Source organism: Nansenia antarctica (assembly GCF_963989245.1).
Source record: "Nansenia antarctica genome assembly, chromosome: 5".
In the NCBI taxonomy this organism is placed as follows: domain Eukaryota; kingdom Metazoa; phylum Chordata; class Actinopteri; order Argentiniformes; family Microstomatidae; genus Nansenia; species Nansenia antarctica.
Genome location: NC_137690.1, coordinates 7550733 through 7577612, shown reverse-complemented (window position 1 = coordinate 7577612; position 26880 = coordinate 7550733). Strand labels below are relative to the sequence as shown.

Genomic DNA, 26880 nt, shown 5'->3' with positions numbered 1-26880 from the left:
CTCTCTCTCTCTCTCTCTCTCTTTCTTTCTCTCGCTCTCTCTCTCTCTCTCATTATTAACCTTGTTGTCTCAAACTGCACCCTCCTGCCCCCCCCAGCAAACATCACTGACAGTTACTTTGCCTGATATGATCTCTCTTTCTCTCTCTCTCTCTCTCTCTCTCTCTCTCTCTCTCTCTCTCTCTCTCTCTCTCTCTCTCTCTCTCTCTCTCTCTCTCTCTCTCTCTCTCACTTCTTTCTCTCACTGTGGTCTCTGGGTTAGTTCAAACACAGCACGGCTGAACTACTTTCTGTTTCTGTTTAAATATCCATCACGAAGACATGTCATAGTGTGTTTAAATATACATCATGAAGACATGTCATAGTGTGAGTGTTTTCTGCGAGGCTTCATCTTAGTCTGCTTTCGATGCCGATACAAGGCTGAGCCCTCCAGTACCAGTCCCCCCCTCCCTCTCCCCTCTCCCCCCCTCCCTCTCCCCCCCCCCCCCCCCCCCTCTCCGCCTCTCCTCCTCGGAGATTCCTCACAAGGCCAATCAATATTCTAACACCTACAGACATTTGCATTCCACATTAACGAGTCCTGTTACTTCTCCCCCCACACCTCTGTTTTTCAATTACGCTTTCATGTAATGAGTGGTGATTATGCAAATGAAACAACAGCATATTGCAGAGCTAAAAATGAGGAGAGTAGACGAGTTAGACAGGTAGGTTTTGACAGGTAGGGCTGTCTGGAGGAGAGGGAGAATAGAACCGTTGTTAATCACAGTTTCAAACAGTAGCATTTATCTTTCTTTTCTTTTATAGAACGACGTTGTTTGTCTCCCTCTGCTTCATTGAGTCTTCCACAGCTGTTCCGGTTACGCTTCGCCATTAAACTACCATCAGTTCTGATCTTATCGTTTCCTATTATGCTGTTGTTGTTTTCTTTCCCTCTTCAATGTCCTCGTATCGCCACAGTTATTGGTGATTTGTCAACATTACAATAATCCTTCAGTCACAGACGGTTTCCATTCTTGCGGTGTTATTGCACCATATCATCCATATTTATGCGAGGCAGTTCTAGGTGCTCACTTATTTTGAAGTGGCAGAGTGAGTGGTGTCTGTATTAAAAAATGATCTTCACTGAGAGAGAGTCGTGGTTATTAAAGTATAAAGCGTCCTTGTTATTGAAGTATCTGTACAGTATCTCTCAGCTCAGCCCCCAGGCCTTTGTATAGTTTTGATAACTATAGAGTGATGAGCAGAGGAAGTGGTGATTCATAATAAAGGGTGTTTTTTCAAGCTTCCTGTGTGTGGGAGTCAGTGTGTCGGTTGCTGCTTTGATGACTAGAGACGACCGTCTCCTTCGGAAGTGTACTTTGACTTCATTTACAGCACCGCCCCCCTCACATTGTCTGCCATGCGAAGCCACGACTGACTAAGTGACACCAAAATGAGTGACATTTATCTTATTATCTTGACAAATGAAATTTTTGTCGGAAGCTGAACAGAAATGAGATAGTATTGTGTGTGTGTGTGTGTGTGTGTGTGAGAGAGAGAGAAAGAGAGAGAGAGGGGGAGAGAGAGAGAGAGAGGAGAGAGAGGAGAGAGAGGAGAGAGAGAGAGAGAGAGGGGAGAGAGAGAGAGAGAGAGGAGAGAGAGGAGAGAGAGGAGAGAGAGGAGAGAGAGGAGAGAGAGGAGAGAGAGAGAGAGAGAGAGAGAGAGAGAGAGAGAGAGAGAGAGAGAGAGAGAGAGAGAGAGAGAGAGAGAGAGAGAGAGAGAGAGAGAGGAGAGAGAGAGAGAGAGAGAGAGAGAGAGAGAGAGAGGGAGAGGGAGAGGGGGGGAGAGAGAGAGAGAGCGACCCACCGACCTCACACACAGAGAGGACGCTGAGTCCAGTAATGAGAGCATTTCATCTTTATGTAAGTGTCTCTGTCAGTGTCAGTGTAACTATTACATAGCTAAATAATGAGTACTCCTCAGTGCTCCGGTCCTGACCCAGACCCCTGCTGCATGGGAGAGCTGCTTCACACAGAGGGCTTTATTCTGCTAGGTAGGAAGGTTACATTCACATTTACATTTTTGCCATTTAGCCAAACAGTTAGACGCCTTTATCCAAAGCGAAGTATGTGAATCATCTATAGTCATCATTAGAAAAGGTAATCTATGCCAGTCAAAATGCTAGAAGAAGGAAGAATTATTATTATTTTAGGTTTGTGTTATCTAGAGGTGAGAACGTAATGAGACTGAGAGAGGAATGGGACATAGGTGGGGGTAAACTGGAACCATGAATCTTCTTGTCAGGATGCTGTAAAACAGAAAAAACAACCACATTTCACACACACACACACACACACACACACACACACACACACATACACACACACACACACATACAGCTTCCTGTCTTGGCAGAGTGCCAATGCACCACCACTAAAACCATGTGCAGGCTCTCTCTCTCGCTTTCTCTCTCTGTGCAGAATGCCAGTGTTGTCATTGCGTGTGTGTATGTGTGTGTGTGTGTGTGTGTGTCTTGGGTGTCATCATAAGCCCCACAGGTCCACCTTGAGGGCCAAAGGAGCACTGCAATATAATAATAATAATAATAATAATAATAATAATAATAATAATAATAATAATCCCTCACAGCACAGACAGACTTCAAATCAAACTGTACACCCCAACCAATGACACATGAACAGCCTCTCCAGCCGTAAATGGACTACACTTATATAGCGCCTTATTCCAAAGTGCTTTACAATGGCCTCTTTATTGACCCATTCACACACACATTCACACCCAAGGTGTGGCAAGCCACCAGAGCTTTTTGGAGTTCAGTGTCTTGCCCAAGGACACCTCGACACGTGGCCAGCCAGCCGAGGATCGAACCGCCGAAACGCATTAGACGCCGGCTCTACCTCCTGAGCCACAGCCGCCCACATTCCTGACATCTGTACAGTGTGTCTGTGATCAGATGTACCCTCATCTCTTCTGATGTATCAAAGCTCTCCAGTGTTTTCTTCTTTAGCATCCGAGCCACACCACTGCACACCCTTATGCTTGCTCTAGATATTTTCTCCTATTCTCCTTTCTCCTATGGTTGGCTTAACAGCAGTCAGACAATCAGAGGCTAGAACTTCAAGTGGCCGTTTGGAATGCAAGAGGGTGAAGAACAGTCTAGGATGTCTGTGCTCACACACACACACACACACACACACACACACACACACACACACACACACACACATACACACATAGACAGAGACACACATACACACATAGACAGAGACACACATATACAGAAACCCCCCCACAGATATACATACACACACACACACACACACACACAGAAACCCACCCACACACACACACACACACACACACACACAGAGAAGCAAGTTTGCAGAGTCTACTGATGAGTGACTTCCCTGGCGGGGCGTCGTCCATACATCCTCTGGCCGGCAGAGCTACATGGCATGTAGACAGACAAACTGCATGCTGGGGGACAGGGAACCCGGACACCGCAGTCATGAATCGATAGCGTGCAGAACTATAGCTGTCAGAACCGGCAGGGCTTTAGTTCTGGAACGACAAATCTAACGGCGTGCTCGTGACCAGCCCGTTCCTCGCCTCCCCTTTACCTGATTAAAGGCTCCAGTGAGCTCTCACCAGAACAGTTTTAAATAATACCATTACTGACAGGCAATCTGACAGCCAGTCGGGGGGGGGGGGGGGGTGGTACTCCTGTATTTCAGAGTTGGCAGAAAAACAAGTCGGAGAAATGCAGCAACTGAGTTTTTGTGATTTATCGGACCAAACAATTCACAGCGGTCAATAAGACCGCTTTCAGACCAAAAGCCTCATCGAAGTAGAAAAAAAAAAGATGGATTACGAAGGCTAGGGTCTCAATTCACATTTATTGCTCCATCAAGCTGTCAAGGCGATTGGTGTTTTCAAGAATATGCCAAACTTGTTCAGACTTAAGTATTGTGCGTGTGGCTGCTGTTTTTGATCTCTGGATAGTGGATACTCTAAACTCTGGTCTGGGGTCTGTTTATAGCTTCACTTTAACCCGCCTAAGCCATGAAACCCTTCAACTGAGCTGATCCAGGGTTGTAAGCTGGAGCATCCTTCCTTGGTCCATTCATTATGGAGGCAGAGAGGCACAGCTAACACCTAACCGGTTTCAATGAGGCATCAGCTCGGCTGTTTATCTCTGTGTTCTTGATTCTCTGTGTTCTGTTCTGTTCTGTACTGTATGTTGGTGTCGATAAAGTCGATATATATATTTGAATCCAGTGTTATAGCAAGGCATTGGGTAGATTGTGCTGGGCACTGGAGGAGAGAGCTACAGCACATGATGGTGACTGATTGATAGAGAGAGACGGTGACAGGACCAGCACGTGTCACCCATGTTGTGTAACATCAACCCCCCCCCCCCCTCTCCCTCTTCACAGAGGCTTATCTCAAGAGTCGTGTCATGATTATCCACACATCTACTACAGCTCTGTGGCTATGCTGGCACTGTGGCTATGCTGGCACTGAGGTGGCGGAGCTCTTTAAGCGTACCTAGCGGGATAGGGATACAAATCCATGCAAGCATGGTGTGTCAGATCAGAATCGCTTTTATTACATCCCAGTGTATGAGTAATCAAGAGTAAAATTCCTTGGGCTTTGGTTCGTCAACATTAACATTGCAGCGTCAAGATACAAGGTCACAATAAAAAAGTAATAAAGTGATGGTAGATAGTAAAAGTGATCTAGTATCCAGTCGTACTGCAGTGGATTCAAGAGTGGGTTTCAACAACATGCTGTGCAAAATACAATACAATACAGGTAGCCATTAGACATATGTTATTATGACAAGTAGTCATATAATATATTTATTATTGTAGTGTGCGTGGGGTTTGTTTGGGGGTAAATGAGTGTGATGCTGTGCACCTGTGTTTGATGGGTTTTCTGCTATTTTTGTAGGTTCCCTGTCGTTTAATCTCTTTGTACACTGTCTTGAGTGTTCTGTCATCCCTGACTGTCCTTGTATTCTGCTCAGGTATTTGAGAAAGGATTATCCCTCTATGTTTATTTAAAGTTTAGCCAGTCCTTGATATTTGCATGACGGCCTGTTTTTGGACACTGGTTTTCTCCCCCTTTCGTTATTTGTATTTCACCAGTGACTACTGATCTCAGTAGTTCAGTGACAAGGCGCCACACAGCCAGCCCGCTCACTGGGAGCAATTTGGGGCTCAGTGTCTTGCCCAAGGACACTTCGACATGTGGCCAGCCGGGGCTCGAACCGCCAATCTGCCAACCTTGCGATCATTAGACAGCTGCTCGACCTCCTGCGCCACAGCCGCCCCACAGTTGTGAAGGGTATCAATTTTGCGTCGACTAAGAAATAATCAATTCTACTTATGTTATGTACTGGGGAGGAGAATGATTCATCCCTGCCAGAAGGGTTCGCAGTCCTCCATATGTCTGAAATATTGATATTTTTAAGGAATGTATTTCAAGAATTCACTTGAGTTATTTCTTGGGATTCTTTTGGTAGAGGATTTGTTGAGATATGGATCCAGAGTCGTGTTAACGTCTCCTCCTATTATTACATTTGTCAGATATATCTAGTATTAATGCAAAGACTTTTTTTTTTTTTTTTTTTTTTAAATGAAGGATTATCTGTATTTGGGGCGTATAGGTTTACTAGGGTCAAAGAAGTATCATGTATTTCTTTCTCCTATTACAACTAAGTATCGTCTCTCTTTAGTAGCCATTGTTGTTTTGTGGGTGAAAGGTATTCCTTTCCTTATTAAAATGAAAGCATCATAAATCATGTTATATTTATGAAGAAGAAAAAATCACATCACAGAGTGTGTCGACCATGCAGGCAGTAGGGCTGGACTACGCAAATATGATCAAATCAGGGGAGGCCGGTGAAGGCTGACATCGGAGGACGGGCTCATTGTAATGCATGGGATGGAACGAGGAACGGTATCCGACACACGTATCTGACCAGCCTCCCCTGGATCAAAGCCATGTAAGGCTAACTTAATTAGTCTCTGACACTTTGTCTGCACTGTACAAGGGGAACGCCTCTCTCTCTCCCCAGGGCTATCCTAAGAGATTGATCTACTGTACCTATTTTAGCTCAGGGTGGATTTGAATGGATCAGAAGCAAGGTGCCTTGTGGGAATATGAATTGGTAACAAACTCCCTCCGGCAGGCTCACACACCACTGTTGCCTCTCAAATACGAGCAACAGGTGGTTCTTCATACATATTCATGGTTTATTCATGAAGTTATTCTAGACAAACACAGTTTGGTCCTGGTGTTTTCATCAGGACTGCTGCTCTCCTGGGGGATCCTGTGTCAGTCACACGTCCCAGCGGAATCATCAGAGATTGTTTTCATGCACATTCAGCAGGTTGTGTGTGTGTGTGTGTGTGTGTGTTTTCAAGTTTCAAGTTTCAAGTTTTATTGTAGAAAGTGTAAGTGATTAAATAGACTGTGTAGAGTAAGAGAGTAAAATTCATAGGCTTCGGTTCCTGACTTTGCAGCACAAGACAACAAGGCAATAGCCATAAGTCAAGATAAAAAAAAGGGACAAGACATAAAAGACAGTAAAGTGACTGTGAGCTTAAGATTTAGGTAGTCCGTATACATGGGGTGTGCTTGGGGATGATAGTCAATTGACTACAGTAGGCTTGTTTATGAGCCTGATCGCCTGGGGGAAGTATAGCTGTTTATTAGAGTTTTGGCCCTGAGACTCCGGAAGAGGCTTCGTCTTTTGGACAGCATCGGTTCAAACAGACAGTGGTTGAGGTGGTTAGGATCTTTGATGCTCCTCCAGGCTTTGCTGACACACCATTTGTTGTATATATCCTGGATGGAGGGAAACTCACATCCATTGATGCGCTGGGCTGTCCACACCACCCTCTGTAGCACTTTGCGGTCGAGGGCAGTGCAGTTGCCGTGCCAGGCAGTAATGCACCCAGTCAGAAGGCTTTCGGTTGTCCCTCTGGAGAAGGCCTGCAGGATCTTGGACCCCATGCCGTGTGTGTGTGCGTGTGTGTGTGTGTGTGTGTGTGTGTGTGTGTGTGTGTGTGTGAGACAAAGATAGAGGCATTTACTCTTGAGGCTGCCAATTTTAGTCACATATCTTGTCTGAATATCCCATAAGAAATAGATTTGGTGTTTTGTTTTCATACACATTCTGTGTTTGTTCTGTTCACACGTGTGTGTGTGTGTGTGTGTGTGTGTGTGTGTGTGTGTGTGTGTGTGTGTGGTGGTTGCATGCACGTGTGTGTGTGTGGTTGCGTGCATGCGTGCGTGCGTGCGTGCGTGTGTGTGTGTGTGTGTGTGTGTGTGTGTGTGTGCGCGTGTGCGTGCGCGTGTGCGTGCATGCATGTGTGTGTCTCTCATACCATGTGTTGTGAGTATCAAACACAGTCTGCATAATGAGCAGAAAAGAACTGTGACTCAGGAGTGGTGTTAAACATCTCTCCTCCACCCAGCTTTAATCAAATCTTACCTCTTGAATAAAATCACAATTTTGGGTGGAAATATAATGTCATCAGTCTCTTTGTGAGAATTTAATTACTTGATATTCCTTTTTCGTGAATTATTCATGCTCTTTTGTCAGCCCACCGTGAATCATGGGGCCATGAATAAAAATATCTGACGAATAATGTCACAATAATTTATCAAGCTCATATCCAGATATAATTTGTCATCAAACTGTGATAGAATAACTATTGAACTACCTCACTCGTTTGTGATAGGGTCTGGTGAAAAGGTCCCCAAATAGGGCAACGTCATTTCTCATATTTTTTTCCAGATTATGAAAGTGCAGATTGTAATGATTTCAAATGATGTGTCATACATTGAAATCTGAAAATAGTTTAAGAAGATTATGCTTATTTAAATGTTGCTACACCCTCAAACCAAATACCGGAGAAAAACGCTCTGAACCGCGTTTGCTACCATCGCGTTGGTAGCTAGGTAGGAGTTAAGAAATAACATCGCTATGAACATCTAACTGCATGTTTTGCACATCACAACATGCTGAGAGAACATCAACATGCTAAAAATACACAACTAAACATAATTAGATGATCACACAGTCCTTGCTTTTGAACACGTCCTACAACGTAAGTTTGTTTACAAGCCTTCACTTCACCCGGTAGCCAGGGCAGACTATACAGTGAATACTGTGGGAGAGACGATTGATGGTTTATGCGCCGTCCGCTTTGGATGATCTTCCTATTGGCTCAGTTTGCCTCAGTTTGCCTCAGTTTGATCACCTGCCCCGGGCCTGGATCTATCTCTCCCAGCCAGAGAGATAGATGGCCCCATCCTCTTACCGTGGCCTTTATAGAGAGAACAGCCTTATCCTCACAGCCTTTCATGCAGGGAGGACACGCTCGTCCTCCCCAGGCCTGGCCCTATCTCTCCCAGCCAGAGTGATGAACACACAGGCTCCCTTACAAAAAGGTCATATCCATGGTTTTAAATTAAAACGGAGCCCCTATAAGTTTTACTGCCCTTTTCCCTCTCTACTGGCCTGTGTGTGTGTGTGCGCGTGTGCGTGTGCGTGCGTGCGTGCGCGTGTCCGATGGAGGCCTATGAGCGTGCTGATAAAAGTGTGGTGTGGCACAGGAGGTGATTGAATAGTACCTTAAAACCTGCTGTTAAAACAGAGTGTAATCGAGCGTAATTGAGCTCATTGGCTAAAGCGATAGGAGGACAAATCTTTATACGATCAGCAACGATACAGGAATATATTATGGTAATACTCTCTCACTGGTTAAAGGCAATGTTTCAGTCTCTGTGCCCCTAATGGAGGTAGAGGAGGCTGTGGGTCCTACTGAGGGTAGGGGAGGGTGAGGGTCCTACTGAGGGTAGAGGAGGCTGTGTGTCCTACTGGAGGCTGTGGGTCCTACTGAGGGTAGGGGAGGCTGTGGGTCCTACTGAGGGTAGGGGAGGCTGTGGGTCCTACTGAGGGTAGGGGAGGGTGAGGGTCCTACTGAGGGTAGAGGAGGCTGTGTGTCCTACTGGAGGCTGTGGGTCCTACTGAGGGTAGGGGAGGCTGTGGGTCCTACTGAGGGTAGGGGAGGCTGTGGGTCCTACTGAGGGTAGGGGAGGCTGTGGGTCCTACTGAGGGTAGAGGAGGCTGTGGGTCCTACTGAGGGTAGAGGAGGCTGTGGGTCCTACTGAGGGTAGTGGAGGCTGTAGGTCCTACTGAGGGTAGAGGAGGCTGTGGGTCCTACTGAGGGTAGTGGAGGCTGTAGGTCCTACTGAGGGTAGAGGAGGCTGTGGGTCCTACTGAGGGTAGTGGAGGCTGTGGGTCCTACTGAGGGTAGGGGAGGCTGTGGGTCCTACTGAAGGCAGGGGAGGCTGTGGGTCCTACTGAGGGTAGGGGAGGCTGTGGGTCCTACTGAGGGTAGGGGAGGCTGTGGGTCCTACTGAGGGTAGTGGAGGTTTTGGTCCTACTGAGGGTAGAGGAGGCTGTGGGTCCTACTGAGGGTAGGGGAGGCTGAGCCTACTGGGTTGTGAACAGGCTGTCAGCTGTTTGGGAGGAGGGGAAACACACACACGAACTGGACATGAACTACCTGGTCCTGGGCCTGAACTACCTGGTCCTGGGCCTATACTACCTGGACCTGAACTACCTGGGATTGAACTACCTGGACCTGAACTACCTGGGCCTGAATTACCTGGTCCTGAACTACCTGGACCTGAACTACCTGGTCCTGAACTACCTGGATCTGAATTACCTGGGCCGGGGAAACCAACCGGAAGTTAGTGTGATTAGGAGACATAGAAGAGTTGATGTGTTTTTCACATCAAGGGGAAAGAGGAGCAGTGGGAGGGATGAGGAGGAGTGGGAGGGAGGGAGGGATGAGGAGGAGGGGAGGGAGGGAGGGATGAGGAGGAGGAGGGGAGGGGAGGCGGCGGTGGGAAGAGAGAAACACACTATACATCAGAGAGGTTAGAAAGGATCTGGATATCAGAGAGGAACGGAGACGGGTAAACAAAGAGATGGTATTCCTCTGAGCGTCCGACCTCAGAACAACATCTAGTTGAGATCAAAGGCGGAGACAAGTATGAACATCTTTCAATTTGACATTATCTGCACTGAACAAGCTCCCATTCTCCACCTGCTATAGGACTACCATCTACAGAGATATACTGCCCCCTAATGGCCCTAGCTGAGAGATTCAGTTGGTCCTGTGGGTTTTGTTACAGTATGATGCAGTAAAGCAGTAAACATAATAGGAAAATAGCTCCCAAAAAGTTTCGTGAATACTTGAGATATTTTCCGTCAAATATTTTCCAGCTATTTAACCATCAGGCCGTGTTTATCCAGGCCCAGCTCAGATCCCCGTCTTATAGTCAGCTAGCAGCCTCTACTGTGCTGAACCGGGCCACTCTGTCTAGGGCTAACCTGGTCTGTCAGCTCACAGGCCGCTGTCTGGAAACACAGCCATGTCTGTCGCAGGCCAGGCCACAGAGGACACACCTGAGCCGGATAATCTGTGGTTTTGTCCATTTTGTGAATGTATGTTTTGGATTAGGGTTAGGTACTTTTATAAATACATTTGGGGTTTCCTAAGCTCACCTGCACATACCGTGCCTTGTGTAGGCAAACGCCATCTGCATAATGAGCAATAGGGAAAAAAGGAAGACCAACTGTCACTCAGGCCCCTTTTATTGTATTCTTATATTATGGTCTGTTAACTAACCTAAACTGGATTTCTTATGAGTACGTTGATCCTACAAAGGGCGAAACCACATCTCTTTTCAGGTTTAGGAATGTCCAAAGAGTTTGTACAGTAAATATCTCTTCACTGTCACATCGTTACATGGGTTGAGCGCATGGCTTGGTGATACACAGGTAGATGGCGCCATACTATGATATGATACACCATTAGCTTAGCCTATTAGCTTAGAATGTTAGCTTAGCCTGTTCGCTTAGAATGTTAGCTTAGCCTGTTAGCTTAGCATATTAGCCTAGCCTATTAGCTTACTGATGGTCCCCAGTGGTGTATACCTTGTGTCCTCAGTTGGCGTCCTGCAGAGAGGAGTGTGTACTGGTTTGCACTTTCAGCTGCCTGTCAGGCAGACAGAGATGCAATCACAGGCTGGTCGATGGGCTATAACCATAAATGAGCCTCCGCATCAGGAGGAGATGGAGCAGTTTGGTGCTATCGCTCCAAGCCGCAGCTCTCCCAGTCAACTTGATTCATCTCCCTAATTAATCTCCTGCTTCTTTCACTGGGTTTGAAGAGTGTGTGAAAGAGGGAGTGAAGACTGATGTGCTGTATAATCAATCAGTTGGTCTGTCTGTCTGTCTGAGTGTTTTTCCTTTGTCTCTATGCCGGCCTGTCTGTTGTGTGAAGTTCCACCTGCCCTGAGTGATAGCAGTACTAAGATGAGGTAGTCTTTGGCAGCCTCTTATTTTCATGCTCCGTGAGTTGTTCTCACACACACACACACACACACACACACACACACACACACACACACGCACTCGCACACACACACACAAACTCCTACACTCACAAACGCACACACACACTCACTCATGCCGCATGCACACACCCATGCACACGCTCACACAGAGACACAAATGCACGCACACACACACACACACATTTTAATTTCATGCTTTTCAGCCTGTTGGTGGTGATAGATTGGGTAATGTATAGCTGTGTTTATGGTTCCCTAAAGAGCGTGCTGTCTGTGGCCTGCAGAGGTGGCGGAGTGTGTCTGGGGATCATCGACCCAGGGGAGGGAGAGGGACGGCTGGAACGTGTCCAGAGAACAGACCCTCAAGACGGGCTCCATCAGGCAGTAGTTCAGGCCTTTCTCCAGGACCACCTGATCTCGTGGCCTTATCCCTGATCATGGAGGACATTCATGTTCAACACTCAAACCCCCCCCCCAAAAAAAAACAAAAACAAATACAAGACAGTAAAAAAGGGTACCTGAAGGGGAAACCTTTAAAGAACCCTTTTGGGTTCCGCGTGGAAGTGTAGAACCCTTTTGGGTTCCGCGTGGAAGTGTAGAACCCTTTTGGGTTCCGCGTGGAAGTGTAGAACCCTTTTGGGTTCTGTGCTGAAACCTATTCACAGAGAGGGTTCGAAAGGTGTTCTTCAAAGGGTTCCCATACGAGGACAACATTACTCTAAGAACCCTTTTCTAAGAGTGTTCCTTTCTCTAATCTACTTCTCAACAAGTATACTACAGTATGTCCGTATGCTGTGGCGACAGCAGTCAGCAGCAGGTGGCTACAGTACATTACATTGGCTAGCAGTTACACTGTGTGATAGCTGACTGCACGGTTCACAACACCATTACATTTACATTCTTGGCATTTAGCAGATGCCTTTATCCAAAGTGACTTACAACACATACTACTAAGTAAGTGAATCATCGGTACATCAGTCATCATAACATCATCACAACATGCTAGGTAACAACAACAACAACACTATGCTAGGACCAAGGGGCCATTGGCAGTCACACTGCTAGAAGAAGGAAGTGTTTTTTCATTTATTTACAGTAGAGAAACTGTAGAGGGGGGTAGTGCGGATGAGGAGGTCTTTAGGAGTGACAGTCAAGATGTAACCTGAAGAGATGGGTCTTCAATCTACGGCGGAAGATAGGTAGTGAGTGACTCTCCTTTCCCCCAGCCTCATCCACCTCCAGCCTACTCTCTTCTCCATTCTGCTGTCCTGCTGAGATCCATCAACGGTTCATTTCCTCCCAGCTTATAGACCTGGGAGCGCATCTCGTCCCACACACATCAAGAAGCCCGCTGGCAGCTGAGAGACGTCGTGTCAGCGTTTTCCAATCCCAGTCCCTCTAGTCATCGTCCAACTGTGATTACAGCCGCACGGGGTGTGATGTAATATACTGTGTGCCAACGAGAACGCTGAGACAGGCAACTCCCAGGGAAGGGGGGGGGGGGGGGGGGGGGGGGGGGGAGGAGGGAGGGAGGGAGGGAGTGAGAGGGGGGGAGTGAGAGGCAGGGAGTGAGAGGGGGGGAGTGAGAGGCAGGGAGGGAGGGAGGGAGTGAGAGGGGGGGAGTGAGAGGCAGGGAGGGAAGGAGGGAGGGAGGGAGGGAGGGAGGGAGAGGCAGGGAGGGAGGGAGTGAGAGAGAGAAAGAGGGAGGGAGAGAGAGACTGGAGAATTATTTAGATTGATGTAGAGGGATAAAAAGAAAATGGCAGTCATTTATGCTTCATTTAGCTAATCTGCTAATGGCGTGTGTGTGTTGTGTTTACATTTGTATAATATATGAGTTTGTTTGTGTGGGTGGGTGAGTGTGTGCAAGAGCCTGCCAAGCCCAGGCCTCCATCTCTGCCTACTTCTGCAGTGTCAGTGAGGGGAGGCGGGGGGTGGGAGTAGCGTGGGTGGAGGGTGGGTGGAGGGTGGTGTAATGTTCATGTTCAGTTTGGGAGTTAGGATGCAGCTTAATCCGCATACTCAACAATATCGGCATCAGTTGCTAGGTCAGTGATGGACGTACTACTGTTAAATTCCAGTAGTACTTCACAGGGGCGTACAGGTCCTCAGATGTGAGTCTAGCAGGGGAGGCTGGTGGAGGTAGATATCGGAGGACGAGCTCATTGTAATGCATGGAACGGAATAAGGAATGGTATGCGTTTGATACGTTTGATACATTTGATTGATACCATTCCTCATTCCGTTCCATGCATCACACTGAGCCTGTCCTCCGATTTCTACCTCCACCAGCCTCCCCTGGAGCCTAGCGTATGTGTATCGGGTCCGCACAGGTTTCTACAAACTGTATCAATGTGCACACACACACTTGGTCGCCATTCACAAAGCTGAACTTTATTGGTCTCGTTGTACATTCAACATGCAGTAGCTGGTATAGCGCCCCTACAGGCCACTATCGGTACACAAACTACAGAACGTGAGCGGACTGGTAAGATAATATCAGCTTGATGATCTCCTCCACAAACAAAGCTTTGACTCCAACAGTTGTGGCATTTAGCAAGGCTAAACTCCTCTGTTTGTCTGCATTTTATTTGTCTCTGTGTTTATTAATCACTGATTAAGATGAAGTGACCTGTCTGAATCTATTGGTCTAATTGAGAGGAAGACAGTAGTAGTAATAGTGATACACCTCCTATCCAGTCTTTGATGTTTTTCATCTTGGATGGCTTTCATCTCAGGATAATATCAGTGAAGAATAGGCTAGCAGGATAAAAGTGGGCTGTGGTTGGGGAATTGGATCTATGATCGTTTTTCAATGGAAAATGTGGTCTAGAATAAATCTATTTTTCAATTACTTTGGCCTCTAGGGGTGACGCCGGAGAAAAGGCCTTTGAGTGTGACGTGTGTGTGTGTGTGTGTGTGTGTGTGTGTGTGTGTGTGTGTGTGTGTGTGTGTGTGTGTGTGTGTGTGTGTGTGTGTGTGTGTGTGGGTGTGGGTGTGGGTGTGGGTGTGCCTGTGCCTGTGCCTGTGCGTGCATGTGTATAGGGTGTGTGTGTGTGTATTAGATGGCTTGTGTGCGACAGAGTGTGTCTGTATTCTAGTCGGTTGGCCAGGTAGGATGGTCAGTCAGAACCACCAGGGACTGCCAGATAGATAACTCTAGATCAACAGCTCCATCTCCTGGCCACTATTAGATATTGCACCAGCAAGTGATTGTCTGAACGCTGTGTGTTTAAAGGGAGCCCTGGTTATTAAGACATGTAGGCCTTAATACGCTCTAATTGCCATCTCCTACTAAAATATGTTGGTAGAAAGACATGAAATATGTTAATTATGTAAAAAATCCTCAATCTGTAATACATATTTTTACCCATAGGTCGCCAACAGCCGTGCCCATTTCACCTACTCTTAGCGCCGCCTCGGGGGTCAAATGACCATAGTCTTTAGAATGGGATGCTGCTACTTACACACAACGACCACTAGTTGGCGCGTCTTGTAAATTAGCCTGCCTCTTACACAGAAAAACTGCAAAATAGATTTATACTAGCTTATCTTGATGTGATTTTGAAAATGTAAGGATACTGGGTGGTAGAACGCACATATCTAGGAAAAGTCATAAAAGGAGGGTCCTGAAATTAAAAATAAAAATAATAATTTACTCACTTGGTCAAATGACCTCACCCATGGCTGTTCTAGTGTTAAATACTTCTGCTAAATCCTTTATTATCCTATATTATCCCTTATTTGCTGACAAGAGCAGTTTGCATGTTTCCAATAAAACAATGATGTAATGAAACAATGTGTTTAACGAGAGGGCTGTTGGCTGACAAACATTATTGTTGTTAGTCCTGTGGCATGTACCAGCAAACAGAACATTCAGGGACCAGCAGGTCTGTCTCAGCCAATCAGACTTCAGCATTAGTCACATGACCTGGAGCGTGAGCGATGAGCAACGAGTGTTCAGGCCAATCAGCATCTCTCGCTGTTACCTCGACCTTACCTGATCCCACTCCTCTCAAACATTATACACAGAGAGAGCAAAAGAGAGAGAGGGGGGGGGTGAGGGGTGGAGGCAGAGAGAAGGGGGGCGGAGGGAGAGAGAAGGGGTGGGGGGTGGAGGGAGAGATCTCTGTGCTTTACTTTTACGTTTATATTTTTGCCATTTAGCAGACGCTTTTATCTAAAGTGACTTACAACAAATGCATTGTCTAAGTAAGTGAATCATCTATCCATCAGTCATCATAACAAAACATTATCTATGCCAAAACAAGGGGCCGTTGACAGTTACTGGCTCCCCGCTGGGGGAACGAGCTTCCCACGGCTGTCAGAACTGCAGAATCAGAGACTGAAGACACGTCTCTTTAAGCTACACCTTAACTGTCCTGTCCCTCTTGAGACATCTACCCCCCTGCACTGTTTCTCCTGAGACATCTCCTACCCCCCTGTACTGTTTCTCCTGAGACATCTACTACCCCCCTGTACTGTTTCTCCTGAGACATCTACTACCCCCCTGTACTGTTTCTCCAGAGACATCTACTACCCCCCTGTACTGTTTCTCCAGAGACATCTACTACCCCCCTGTACTGTTTCTCCTGAGACATCTACTACCCCCCTGTACTGTTTCTCCTGAGACATCTACTACCCCCCTGTACTGTTTCTCCTGAGACATCTACTACCCCCCTGTACTGTTTCTCCTGAGACGTCTACTACCCCCCTGTACTGTTTCTCCTGAGACGTCTACTACCCCCCTGTACTGTTTCTCCTGTGTCAATTAATGACAAAGAATCCTTCCTTCTTCTAGCACGACGACTGCCAATGGCCCCTGGCGTAAGAATAGAGTACTTTTCCTTCTATGACTAATGGATAGATGATTCACTTACTTAGTCAAATGTATTGATTCTTCATTGCTTTGGAATAAGGCATCTGCTAAATGCCAAAAATGTAAACATACAATGCTATTATTATGTTTTTTATTATTATTATTATTATTATTATTTTATTATTTATATTAGAGACACTGTACAGGGTACAGTGGGGATGAGGAGGTTTTTAGGAGGGACATGGGACAAGATGTAGCCTGAAGAGATGGTTCTTCAATCTACGTTGGAAGATAGGTAGTGACTCTGCAGTCCTGACGGCAGTGGGCAGCTAGGAACAGCCGCCGTGGGAAGGTCTAGGTCATGTGACTCATGCCGCTGGCTGTTCTGTCTCCCTCCACAGGGACCAGTGACCCGTATGTGAAGTTTAAGATCGCGGGGAAGGAGGTGTTCAGGAGTAAAACCATCAATAAGAACCTGAACCCGGTGTGGGACGAGAGGGTCAGCCTACTGGTGGACAGCCTGAGAGAGCCGCTATACGTCAAGGTAACCCTTGGTGTGTGTGTGTGTGTGCGTGCGCGTGTGCGTGTGTGTGGTAGAGTTGGTGTGTGTGTGTGTTTGTGTGTATGTGTGTGTGTATGTGTGTGTGTGTGTGTGTGTGCGTGGTAGACTTAGTGTGTGTGTGTTTGTGTGTGTGTGTGTGTGTGTGTGTGTGTGCGCGTGTGCGTGTGCGTGGTAGAGTTAGTGTGTGTGTGTGTGTTTGTGTGTGTGTGTAGTCAGTGGTGTGGTAATACAGTATGATGTATGCTAACAGTGACTGCTGTTGTTGTTGTTATTATTGTGTCCCCGGGCATTTCACTATGACTTTGGCCTTAGTGTGTGTGTAGTCAGTGACGTGGTACTACAGTATGATGTTCCTATGGTAACAGTGTGTGCGTGTGTGTGGGTGCGCTGTTGTGTCCCCAGGTGTTTGATTATGACTTTGGCCTCCAGGATGACTTCATGGGCTCAGCCCGCCTCTACCTGGAGTCCCTGGAACACCAGAGGTCTGTACAGGAAACTGTCCTCGCTCCTCTCCTCTCTCCTACCTCCTCCCTCCTTCCTCCCCTCCTCTCTCCTACATCTTCTCCTCTCTCCTCCCTCCTCCCTCCTTCCTCCCCTCCTTTCTCCTACATCTTCTACTCTCTCCTCCCTCCTCTCTCCTCTCTTCCCCCTTCTCCCTCCTACATCCTCTCCTCTCTCCTCCCTCCTCTCTCCTCCCTCCTCTCTTCTCCCTCCTCTCTCCTACCTCCTCTCCTCTCTTCTCCCTCCTCTCCTCTCTTCTCTCTCCTACATCTTCTCCTCTCTTCTCCCTCCTCCCTCCTCTCCTCTCTTCTCCCTCCTACATCTTCTCCTCTCTTCTCCCTCCTCTCCTCTCTCCTCTTCTCTCTCCTACCTCCTCTCTATTCTCCCTCCTTTCCTCTCTCATTTGCATTCTATCTCATTCTCATTCTCCTCTCTCTTTCCTCCCCTCTCCTCTCCTCTCTTCTCTCTGATTTCCTGTCTCTTTTTCCTCCTCACCTCTTCAATCTCCCTCTCCATCTGCTGTCTCATTGCAGCCTGTTCACCCCCCCAGCCACCCCCCTCTCTCTTTTTCATGCTCCAGAGCACCCTCTCTCCCTCTCTCTCTCTGTCCCTCTCTCTCTCTCTCTTACAGTCTCTCCTTTCTTGTCTGTTTTGTTCTGTCACTCCATCTTTCTTATTTCAGTGTTTTTTTTCCTTGCTATCTATCTATCTGGCCTCTCTTGCTCATGCTGGGCACCTCAGTCTATAGTGGATCTTGTCCAGTGATAATACAACACTGCCCTCTAGTGGAATAATATGGGAAATGCACCGCATCCTATGTTGTGCTGCTGCTGTCTCTAAACATTCCTGCCTGCTGGAATGTTAAGGGAACCTGTCATGTGATCTTTCATTCTACATACAGGACACATTGTTGCTTTCCCCCATGTCTGGTTACACTTACATACACTTAGATGTGTGAGTGTGTGTGTGTATGTGTGGGTGTGTGTGTGTGTATATATGGCTGTGTGAATAAAGTACCTCGTCAGCATGTAACTGTGTTCTCTCTCTGCCCCCTGCAGGACCCTGGACGTGACCCTTGACCTTCAAGACCCCCAGTACCCCGACCATAACCTGGGCAGTCTAGATCTGGGGGTTACACTGACGCCCAAAGAAGGAGACTTTAGGGAAGCTGTAAGTGTCCTCTCTGTCACTCTCTCTCTCTCTCTCTCTCTCTCTCTCTCTCTCTCTCTCTCTCTCTCTCTCTCTCTCTCTCTCTCTCTCTCGCTCTCTCTTTCTCTCTCTCAGTTATCCTTCCATACTTTCTTTATGGTGATTGCCTCCACCCCTAGCTGTAGACACTCCTCATTGATGACTTGAGTTGTGTAGTTTGAATACAGACTGTTAAGAAATAGAGTCTGTCGTTAATGTTTGGACCATGTGTGATCTTAGCAGCTAAATGACTTTATGAGCAACAAAACATTCACAATGTTTACAAAGGTTGGGCCTAATTGTACTGAAGCAGACAGGATGTTCTTTGTGAGAACATAATTGTTCCATACACGATTTGCCAATCTGTCACGTTTGTACTCCGGAGAGAGACTAATCACATTTATTGGAGGAAATGAACCAGTTGGAGCTATAATCTGAAACTAGAGCCAGATGGGAATTGTAGTTTCAGCTGTTCCCCATCCTTGAATCACCCTTTATTGAAGGCTGTGGAACAGCTCTGACATTTAACTCTCATCTCATTTGGCTTGAGACGTCTCCCCTCAGCCAATGACATAACCCAATAATGCGTCACCGTTGACTACACAAGATCTGGACTAGCCTGCGGTCCATACGTCCCCCCCTGCCCCTGTCCCCCCTGTCCCCCCTCAAATGCACTTGTTCCCTCCCTGTTATAGATTTAAAGAACATTGTGTAAGAAATGGTGGAACCTCCCTTCAGCACATGCTCAACCAATAAAATAACTTTTAAATTCATTCGTTGAGACAACTGGGGAGGCTAGTGGAGGTAGAAATCGGAGGACGTTACAATGAGCCTGTCCTCTGATTTCTACCTCCACCAGCCAAGTGGACCACAGCCAGAGCTGGCATCAGCTGAACTCCATGAGCTGTAAACATCCCTCAACTGGTGGAAAATGAATTGTACTTTCAGAGGTTTTTTACAGTAGCACGCAGACACACACACGCACGCACACACACACACACGCATGCACGTACACACGTACACACACACACACACACACACACGCAGACACAAATGCGCACACACACACACACACACACACACACACACACACACTGTACTCACTCACAATCGAACATGCTCGTAGAACAAAACAAAGAGTGTGTTCCATGTTCAAAGAGGGCTGGATGTATCGCTCCTAATTACGCGCCAGCTTGTCTCGGCGGAGGTGCTCAGTGTTTTTCACAGTCGAAATTATTTCTGTTCAATTATTTGTTTGTTTAATTGGACCCTGCATGTTTGATAAAGAACAAGGCAGGGTCCAGGGGGAAATATTTTATTCTGTTTGATCTGATGTCTTAATTTTTGCTGCTCATTTTAGTTCTATCGTTCAGAGAATCCGCTTTTGACAGAACAAATAAAAGCTATTTAGGTTAAGCATCCATTTGGATAACTCAAACTGTGAAAAAGAAAAGAGCGCAAGGTTACTCTGATGCAATTGGGATGTTTTTTTTCTTTCTCTCTATCGCCACCTACTGGTCAATATTAGCTTATTAAATACAGGGCCTGACAAACAGTATTTTATAGAACAAATGAATGAAGAACTAACAAACAAACAACACACTCTACCAGATGGCTCCAAAAACCAGGGGAGAAAGCACGGGGGTCTTAGAGGGTTAGGGTTAGATGTCTTACTGTGATGCACAATAACATAGCTTCACCCACCATCACTCAGGACAACCCTGTGTGTGTGTGTGTGTGTGTGTGTGTGTGTGTATGTGTGTGTTGCTGAGTGTGGCACTTCACACACACATACATACCTGTCCCTTGTGTGTGTGTGTGCAGCACAGTATATATGGGCTCTTGTGGGTAGCAGCGCTTCTTATGTGTTGTTTACTTTGGCTGTGTGTGACCCCTGTGTGTGACCCCCATCTCTGCTCCGCCTCACCTTGCAGTAGCTCTAAGGGGGGGGGGGGGGGGGGCGTGGCGTTCTACAGTATAACCGCTTTGTCTCATTTTCAGACCATGCTTTTGAGAAGGAGCTGGAACCGGTCCAGTAAGGTAATACACAGCATGTTATTCCCCCCCGCACCTCCCACCGAACCTCGACTATCTACTATACCCCCCCCCCCCCCAAACACCACTGTCCTGGTGCATGGGTGGAGTCCAGGCCCTGGCCCTGGTCCTGGTCCACTCCACCTCCTGGTCACCAAACGTCACATGTATAAGTTCTCCTTCAGTTCTCCGTCAGTTCTCCTCCGGCCTTCTCACGATGCCTGCTTCTATTTTCCCGCACGCTGCAATATACCAACTAGCTAGCCCCTCGTCTAACTGACAGACAACTGTAGTTGGATTCTCCAAATGTCTTTCCACTGTACGTGACGTGTTCCGTACCCGTGATTGCACTCTTTGCTTTGAGATGCAAAGAGGGAACATTAAGGAACATTACCAATCAGCCCACAGGCCTCATTTGGTAGATGATGTTGCACAGTGTGGATGCAACCAAACTCTATTTATATTTTGATCGGTAGCATTTGGGGGGTGGTCTAGATCGGATTTCTTTCATATCCGATCTGTTTGTAAAACGGGCACCTACAGTCTGCTGCTGGCTCTCAGGGCAGATGAAGGCTCTGAAGGCAGCTTGTCCAGTCCTGGCGGGGGGGGGGGGGGGCAAGCACAGTGTATTGCAGCTATCGGGTGAGAAAATAAAGTGAGTTTGTTCCTCTACTGTCATCATCGCATCCCCCTCCCACTGTAAAGGGGCCCGTGTGGCCCGTGTGGCGGGCCTGTCGCTGAACTCCTCTCTGGTAGCCATGGAGACAGGAACCTGGGACCAGGAAGAGAGTGTGTGTGTGTGTGTGTGTGTGTGTGTGTGTGTGTGTGTGTGTGTGTGTGTGTGTGTGCGTGCGCGTGTGTGTGTTGAAGGTTATATTCTACTCAAGTGTCAAGCCAGCTACAGAAAGGGTACCCTCTAAGACCCCTTTACCTCCTCCATACCTGTCCAAGTGTCCATCTCCTTTTGAGTTCCCATGTTCACCCTGGCAGATTGACCCCTGACCTATTGTTTTATCTCCCATCTCCCTCATGTTTGCGCTCTTTGATGTCGTTACAACAGAAAGGCATGCTGGCCCAGGCTCCGCTCCTCCTCATTGGCCCACGCATGTGGCACATGTCTGTTTGTAGCCAATGGCTATTCAGTATGTCACAAACTGTACCGTGTTCGTCGCGTTAAGTTGCACCGCTACCATTGTGTCATTCAAGAAAGGTGACTGTCAATAGACCAATTGGGTTTCCGCTTCCTGGTCATGTGACCTGGCAGCAGGTGTGACAAGAGAGAAGGGCTATGAAGAAGTGCTGGGGTCAGGGTCAGGGGTTAGGGTTAAGGTCAGGGTCAGGGTTAGGGGTTAAGGTCAGGGTTAAGGTTAGGGGTTAGGGTCAGGGTTAGGGTTATGTTCAGGGTTAGGGTTAGGGTTAGATGATGGAGGGAGAGGTCAGATGAGAGCTCAGGCTCATTGTAATGCATGGAAAGAGGATCAATCACAATGTATGTGATATGCATTTGATACCATTCCTTATTCTGTTTCTTTCTAACTGTGCTGGCCTAGTAACACTTAAGTGCAGTAAAAGTTGGAGGTACTGAAGAGAGAGAGACACAGAAACATATTTAAAGTGTCTCTGGTCTGAGTGGGGGGGGGGGGGAGGGGGCGGACCAGGGGAGGCTGGCAGAGGCAGAAGTGTGGAAGGGAGCCCGACCTCCAATTTCTACCTCCTCCAGCCTCGACGGGGGCGGACCTCCTGCTGTGGAGCTTCACCAAACCAACCCTTTGAAGCTCCAAACTGGGGCATCCTGTCTGTGACTCGGGAATTAGCTTCCCTCGCTAACTAACTCACTCGCTGTGCCTCCCAAGCACACTACTTACTCCTGGGTGCTTGCCTTCCTGCCCGGCTGCACAGTTATAAATACACTTCACTCCTCTTTAATGAAGACAGTGGAAAAGCCAGAATAGTGTTGGACTCGCTACACGCTCGCTACATGCAAACAACGCAGAAAAAACAACTGTGTGATAATTACGACTTCAAAGTACTTTTTAAATCTCTCACTTCTCTCTGCTTCTCTGCCGAGTTCAGAAAAAGCCGAATCATGACTCCTAGTTCTTTCAAAGTCCCCCTACTGTTTCAAAGGGCTACACGGCTTTCTCTCAGAAGTTGAACAGTTCAAAACACACGGGGATTTTTGTATTAGCTCCCCTAGACATTCTACACACACACACTCCTCCCATTGTATTGTCTAATTTAGCAGAGAAGGCGAGGCTAGCTCCTAATCCAAATCCATCCACAGGTTTTTTTTACGTAACGAGCGAAACAAACATAATGTATGTACCAACAAAACAATAATGATGTCTCGACAATTAGGCATTTGGCGAGATGAGGAGCGAAGACACGGTTCCGTTCTGTTCCTCCCTGGGCATACGGTAGCGTGTACGCTAGCCTACGCGAGGAGTGGGAGCCAGAGTGGGAGGACTGACTGTTGTATGGGTGGTTGTTCTTCTTGTACCAACGCACCCGAGACACTCGCATTGTTTAATATCTGGAGGATGGAAATGAAGAGGCCTCGCCTCCAGATCAAAGCGCTATTCTTGTGCGGCGAGGGTTTGTTCAAAGTTTAATGAAATTCACAGGAAACAAAAGCTATGCTAATGAGCCTCCCAGTGAGCCAGCAAGACAGTGATATAACTTGGAGAGATGTGTTTGTTTGACAAATAAGTATGCCCACCTCTTGTTTGTTTCGTTGTGTTGTTTTGTTTACCACATTTGATCAGCAGCAGAGTGACTCCAGCAGAGAGGGTAACACGGGCCTGTAAGAGATTAGAAAACGGCTCAGATAAAACGCTCTTAAACTGAGGAAAAGAAGCAATCTGAATTGGTAATGTTGTCAATTTACCGTACAGCTGAATGGCTGTGTGTACTGTATTTGACACTCACAGGCGGAGAGTTTAGTTAAACACACACAGATCCACCATGTGACTGGTACTATTGTCACTTTTTGTCACTTTTTACTACTTATTATTGAATCTTTGATTGTTGCTGACTGCTGTCGTTGAGCGTGGTCCCAAAATATTTCACTATTTCAACAACTGTATTTGCATATGTAACAAATAACGTTTTATTGGATTTGATTTGACTGTTTACCCTGGAATACCCAGTAGTAGTTAGGCTCAATGATCCAGTAATGATCCTGGTCCTGGTCCTGTGTGTCCCAGCCTGGTGTTACAGTACAGGGCTGGTTTCAGCCTGCTATATTAGGGTGGGCTGGTAGAAATAATAGGTGGGCAAGTTGGGCAGTAGGTAGCCCAGAGGTTAGAGAAGCGGTCTATCTATCTATCTCTCTCTCTCTCTCTCTCTCTCTCTCTCTCTCTCTCTCTCTCTCTCTCTCTCTCTCTCTCTCTCTCATAACTATCTACAACATCGGTCTCCTGTTGCCCCTGGCAAAATGTGTCTCTCTGCTGCTGGGGGTGGGACTTTGTGTGTCGACACAGATCATTAATTCTCCTCAGTCTGACCTTCTCCCTCCGTCTAATACATTTGAGTTGATGCAAATGGGCTGCTGATGGAAATTCGCTACTAGCTAAATCTGGTGCAAAGCGTCTCCTCTCTCTGAGATGACTGTTTTTGTACATGATCCCTGACAAAAATAAGCATAATAAACAAAAAGTTAACTAAAGTTAAACTAACATTTTAGAACACTCATTTGTTCCAATCCATACACGAGTTAGAGCAGGTTACGCGTTTGAGTGTGTGATTGTTCATGAGCAGTGGGACCGTGTGTGTCCTTTTACTTTCTCTGTGTGTGTTTAATCTGAGCCATCAGTGTTTAACACCCAGGACCGGCCCAAGGCATAAAAGGACTAAGCGGTCGCTTAGGGCCACAACCACTAGGGGGCCGCACTTAAAAAAAGAAAAAGAAAAAATTGGAATGTCTAAAAACTTGTTTTCACTTTGTCATTATGGGGTATTGTGTGTGGATTGATGCCAATTTTTGATGCCCCCCCCCTGTCGATTAAACAACCGTCTATCGAAAACACCTGTCAATCGAATACTCCAACACCCCGACAAAAGTGTGTGTGTGTGGGGGGGGGGGGGCACGTTAGAAATCTCGCTTAGGACCGCAAAAGTCCTAGGGCCGGCCCTGGCAACACCTCTCCCTCTCGACATGCTCCGAGAGACCCTGTGCTGCGGACGGGTCTCCTTCAGAGCTCTGTGTGTTTGTGCCTGACTTGGGAGGCGGGATGTAGGCTGCCCACCCAATCAGAAGTTAGAGAAACTATACTGGTATTTTCCGTGCTACCTTTCCATTGGCTGAACACGCATGGAACGGAATGAGGAACAGTATCAAACACACATGGTCTGCTACCGTTCCATAAGGGTTAGTAATTCCCTGCAATTACAATGGGCCCGTCCTCCGATGTCTACCTCCGCCAGCCTCCCCTGTATCCCACAGTTCAGTGTCTCCATCTCTAAACTCAGCGGTGGTCCACAGCACGCTGGGAAAGCTCTTCCCCAGGAGCTCAGATCTGTTGACATGTTCTCTGTTTGACTGCGATTCCTGTATCTTTGCCTGCCTCTCTGTGTGTTTCCTTCATGTCTGTCGTACAGTGTGTGTTACTGTGTGTGTATTTGGTACAGTGTGTGTTACTGTGTGTGTGTATTTGGTACAGTATGTGTTACTGTGTGTGTATTTGGTACAGTATGTGTTACTGTGTGTGTATTTGGTACAGTATGTGTTACTGTGTGTGTATTTGGTACAGTATGTGTTACTGTGTGTGTGTATTTGGTACAGTGTGTGTTACTGTGTATTTGGTACAGTATGTGTTACTGTGTGTGTATTTGGTACAGTATGTGTTACTGTGTGTGTATTTGGTACTCTGTATTCATATCGAATGACCACACACTATTGGATGCTCTGTTGTAAGTAGTTTTTACTTTGCAGAAGCTGGGATCTTATTGAGGACTTTTTCTGTTTTGTGTGTGTGTGTGTGTGTGTGTGTGTGCACGCACGTGTGTGCCTGTGTGTGCCTGTGTGTACCTGTGTGTACGTGTATGTACACGCATCTGTGCGTGTGTGTGTGTGTGTGTGTGTGTGTGTGTAACTACTGTAGCAGCACCAGAGTATGAGGTTATCGGACTTGCACAGGAAAGCTCAGCTGTGGAGGGGCATCGTGAGCATCAGTCTGATCGAGGGCCGCAACCTCCAGCCTATGGACGCCAACGGCCTCAGTGACCCCTACATCAAGTTCAGGCTGGGCCACCAGAAGTACAAGAGCAAGGTACCCCCCCACCATGTGGGACCTGGTTACCAGATGCATAAGCAAACCATGTTGGCAGAAACGACAGATAATGTTAGAGATGATCAATCTAGCACACACACAGACACACAGACAAACAGACACTCTCACACAGACACACACACACACACACACACACACACACACACACACAGACGACACGCGAATGCGCACACAGACACACACACACACATTCACACACACACACACACACTCACACGTACACACACAGACGACACACACACACACAAATACACACACACACACACACACACACACTCACACACATACACACACACACACACTCACACACCCATCTCTGTACCCCTTCCTCAGACGATACCTAAGACGCTGAACCCCCAGTGGAGAGAGCAGTTTGACTTCCACCTGTATGAGGACAAGGGCGGCTACGTGGACATCACCGTCTGGGACAAGGACGCAGGCAAGAAGGACGACTTCATGGGCAGGTGGGCCACACACACACACACACACACACACACACAGTCTTCATACACACACACACACACACACACACACACACACACACACAGTCTTCATACACACATACATGGGGTTGGGTCTTACCTCATCCAAACCCCTTTCCTGTCCTCTCTTCCTCTGTCAGTAGATTCTAGTGTCTGCTGTATGTGTGCGTACGTGCATGTGTGTTTCTTCATGTGTGCGAGTGCTTGCCTGTCTGAAAGTGTATACGGAGGCAAGTGTGTGTTTGAGTGTATCTATCCCTCCCTTCCTCCCTCCCTCCCTCCCTCCCTTCCTCCCTCCCTCCCTTCCTCCTTCCCTCCCTTCCTCCCTCCCTTCCCTCCCTCCCTCCCTCTAAGTGTGAGTGACAGCAGACTAATAACTAGGAGAGGAGAGGACGTCGGAGGGCTTGGTGTTGCTCTCCTCTCTGCCTCACACACCTCCTCCTGGTGCAGGAGCGCTAGTTACCTCCTCACCTGTAATTGGCTGTCCCCCTGCCCACCCCCTCCTCTTAAATACCCATCTGTTTCAGTCCCCTCCCTTCTCCTAGTTCAACTGTCCCCC

General features: G+C 47.3%; 1 protein-coding gene across 1 annotated transcript in view; it reads left to right on the top strand.

The window, feature by feature from the left end:
* Positions 1 to 26880, top strand: part of mctp1a (multiple C2 domains, transmembrane 1a) — a gene marked incomplete at both ends in the record, with an annotated part of 145802 nt that overhangs the window by 36893 nt on the left and 82029 nt on the right. Inside the window, 6 exons of the mRNA XM_080530635.1 lie at positions 16665 to 16807; positions 17228 to 17307; positions 18385 to 18496; positions 20516 to 20554; positions 25654 to 25818; positions 26173 to 26303. Of these exons, the coding sequence (XP_080386761.1) occupies positions 16665 to 16807; positions 17228 to 17307; positions 18385 to 18496; positions 20516 to 20554; positions 25654 to 25818; positions 26173 to 26303 (670 nt within the window). The remainder of the gene's footprint in view (positions 1 to 16664; positions 16808 to 17227; positions 17308 to 18384; positions 18497 to 20515; positions 20555 to 25653; positions 25819 to 26172; positions 26304 to 26880) is intronic.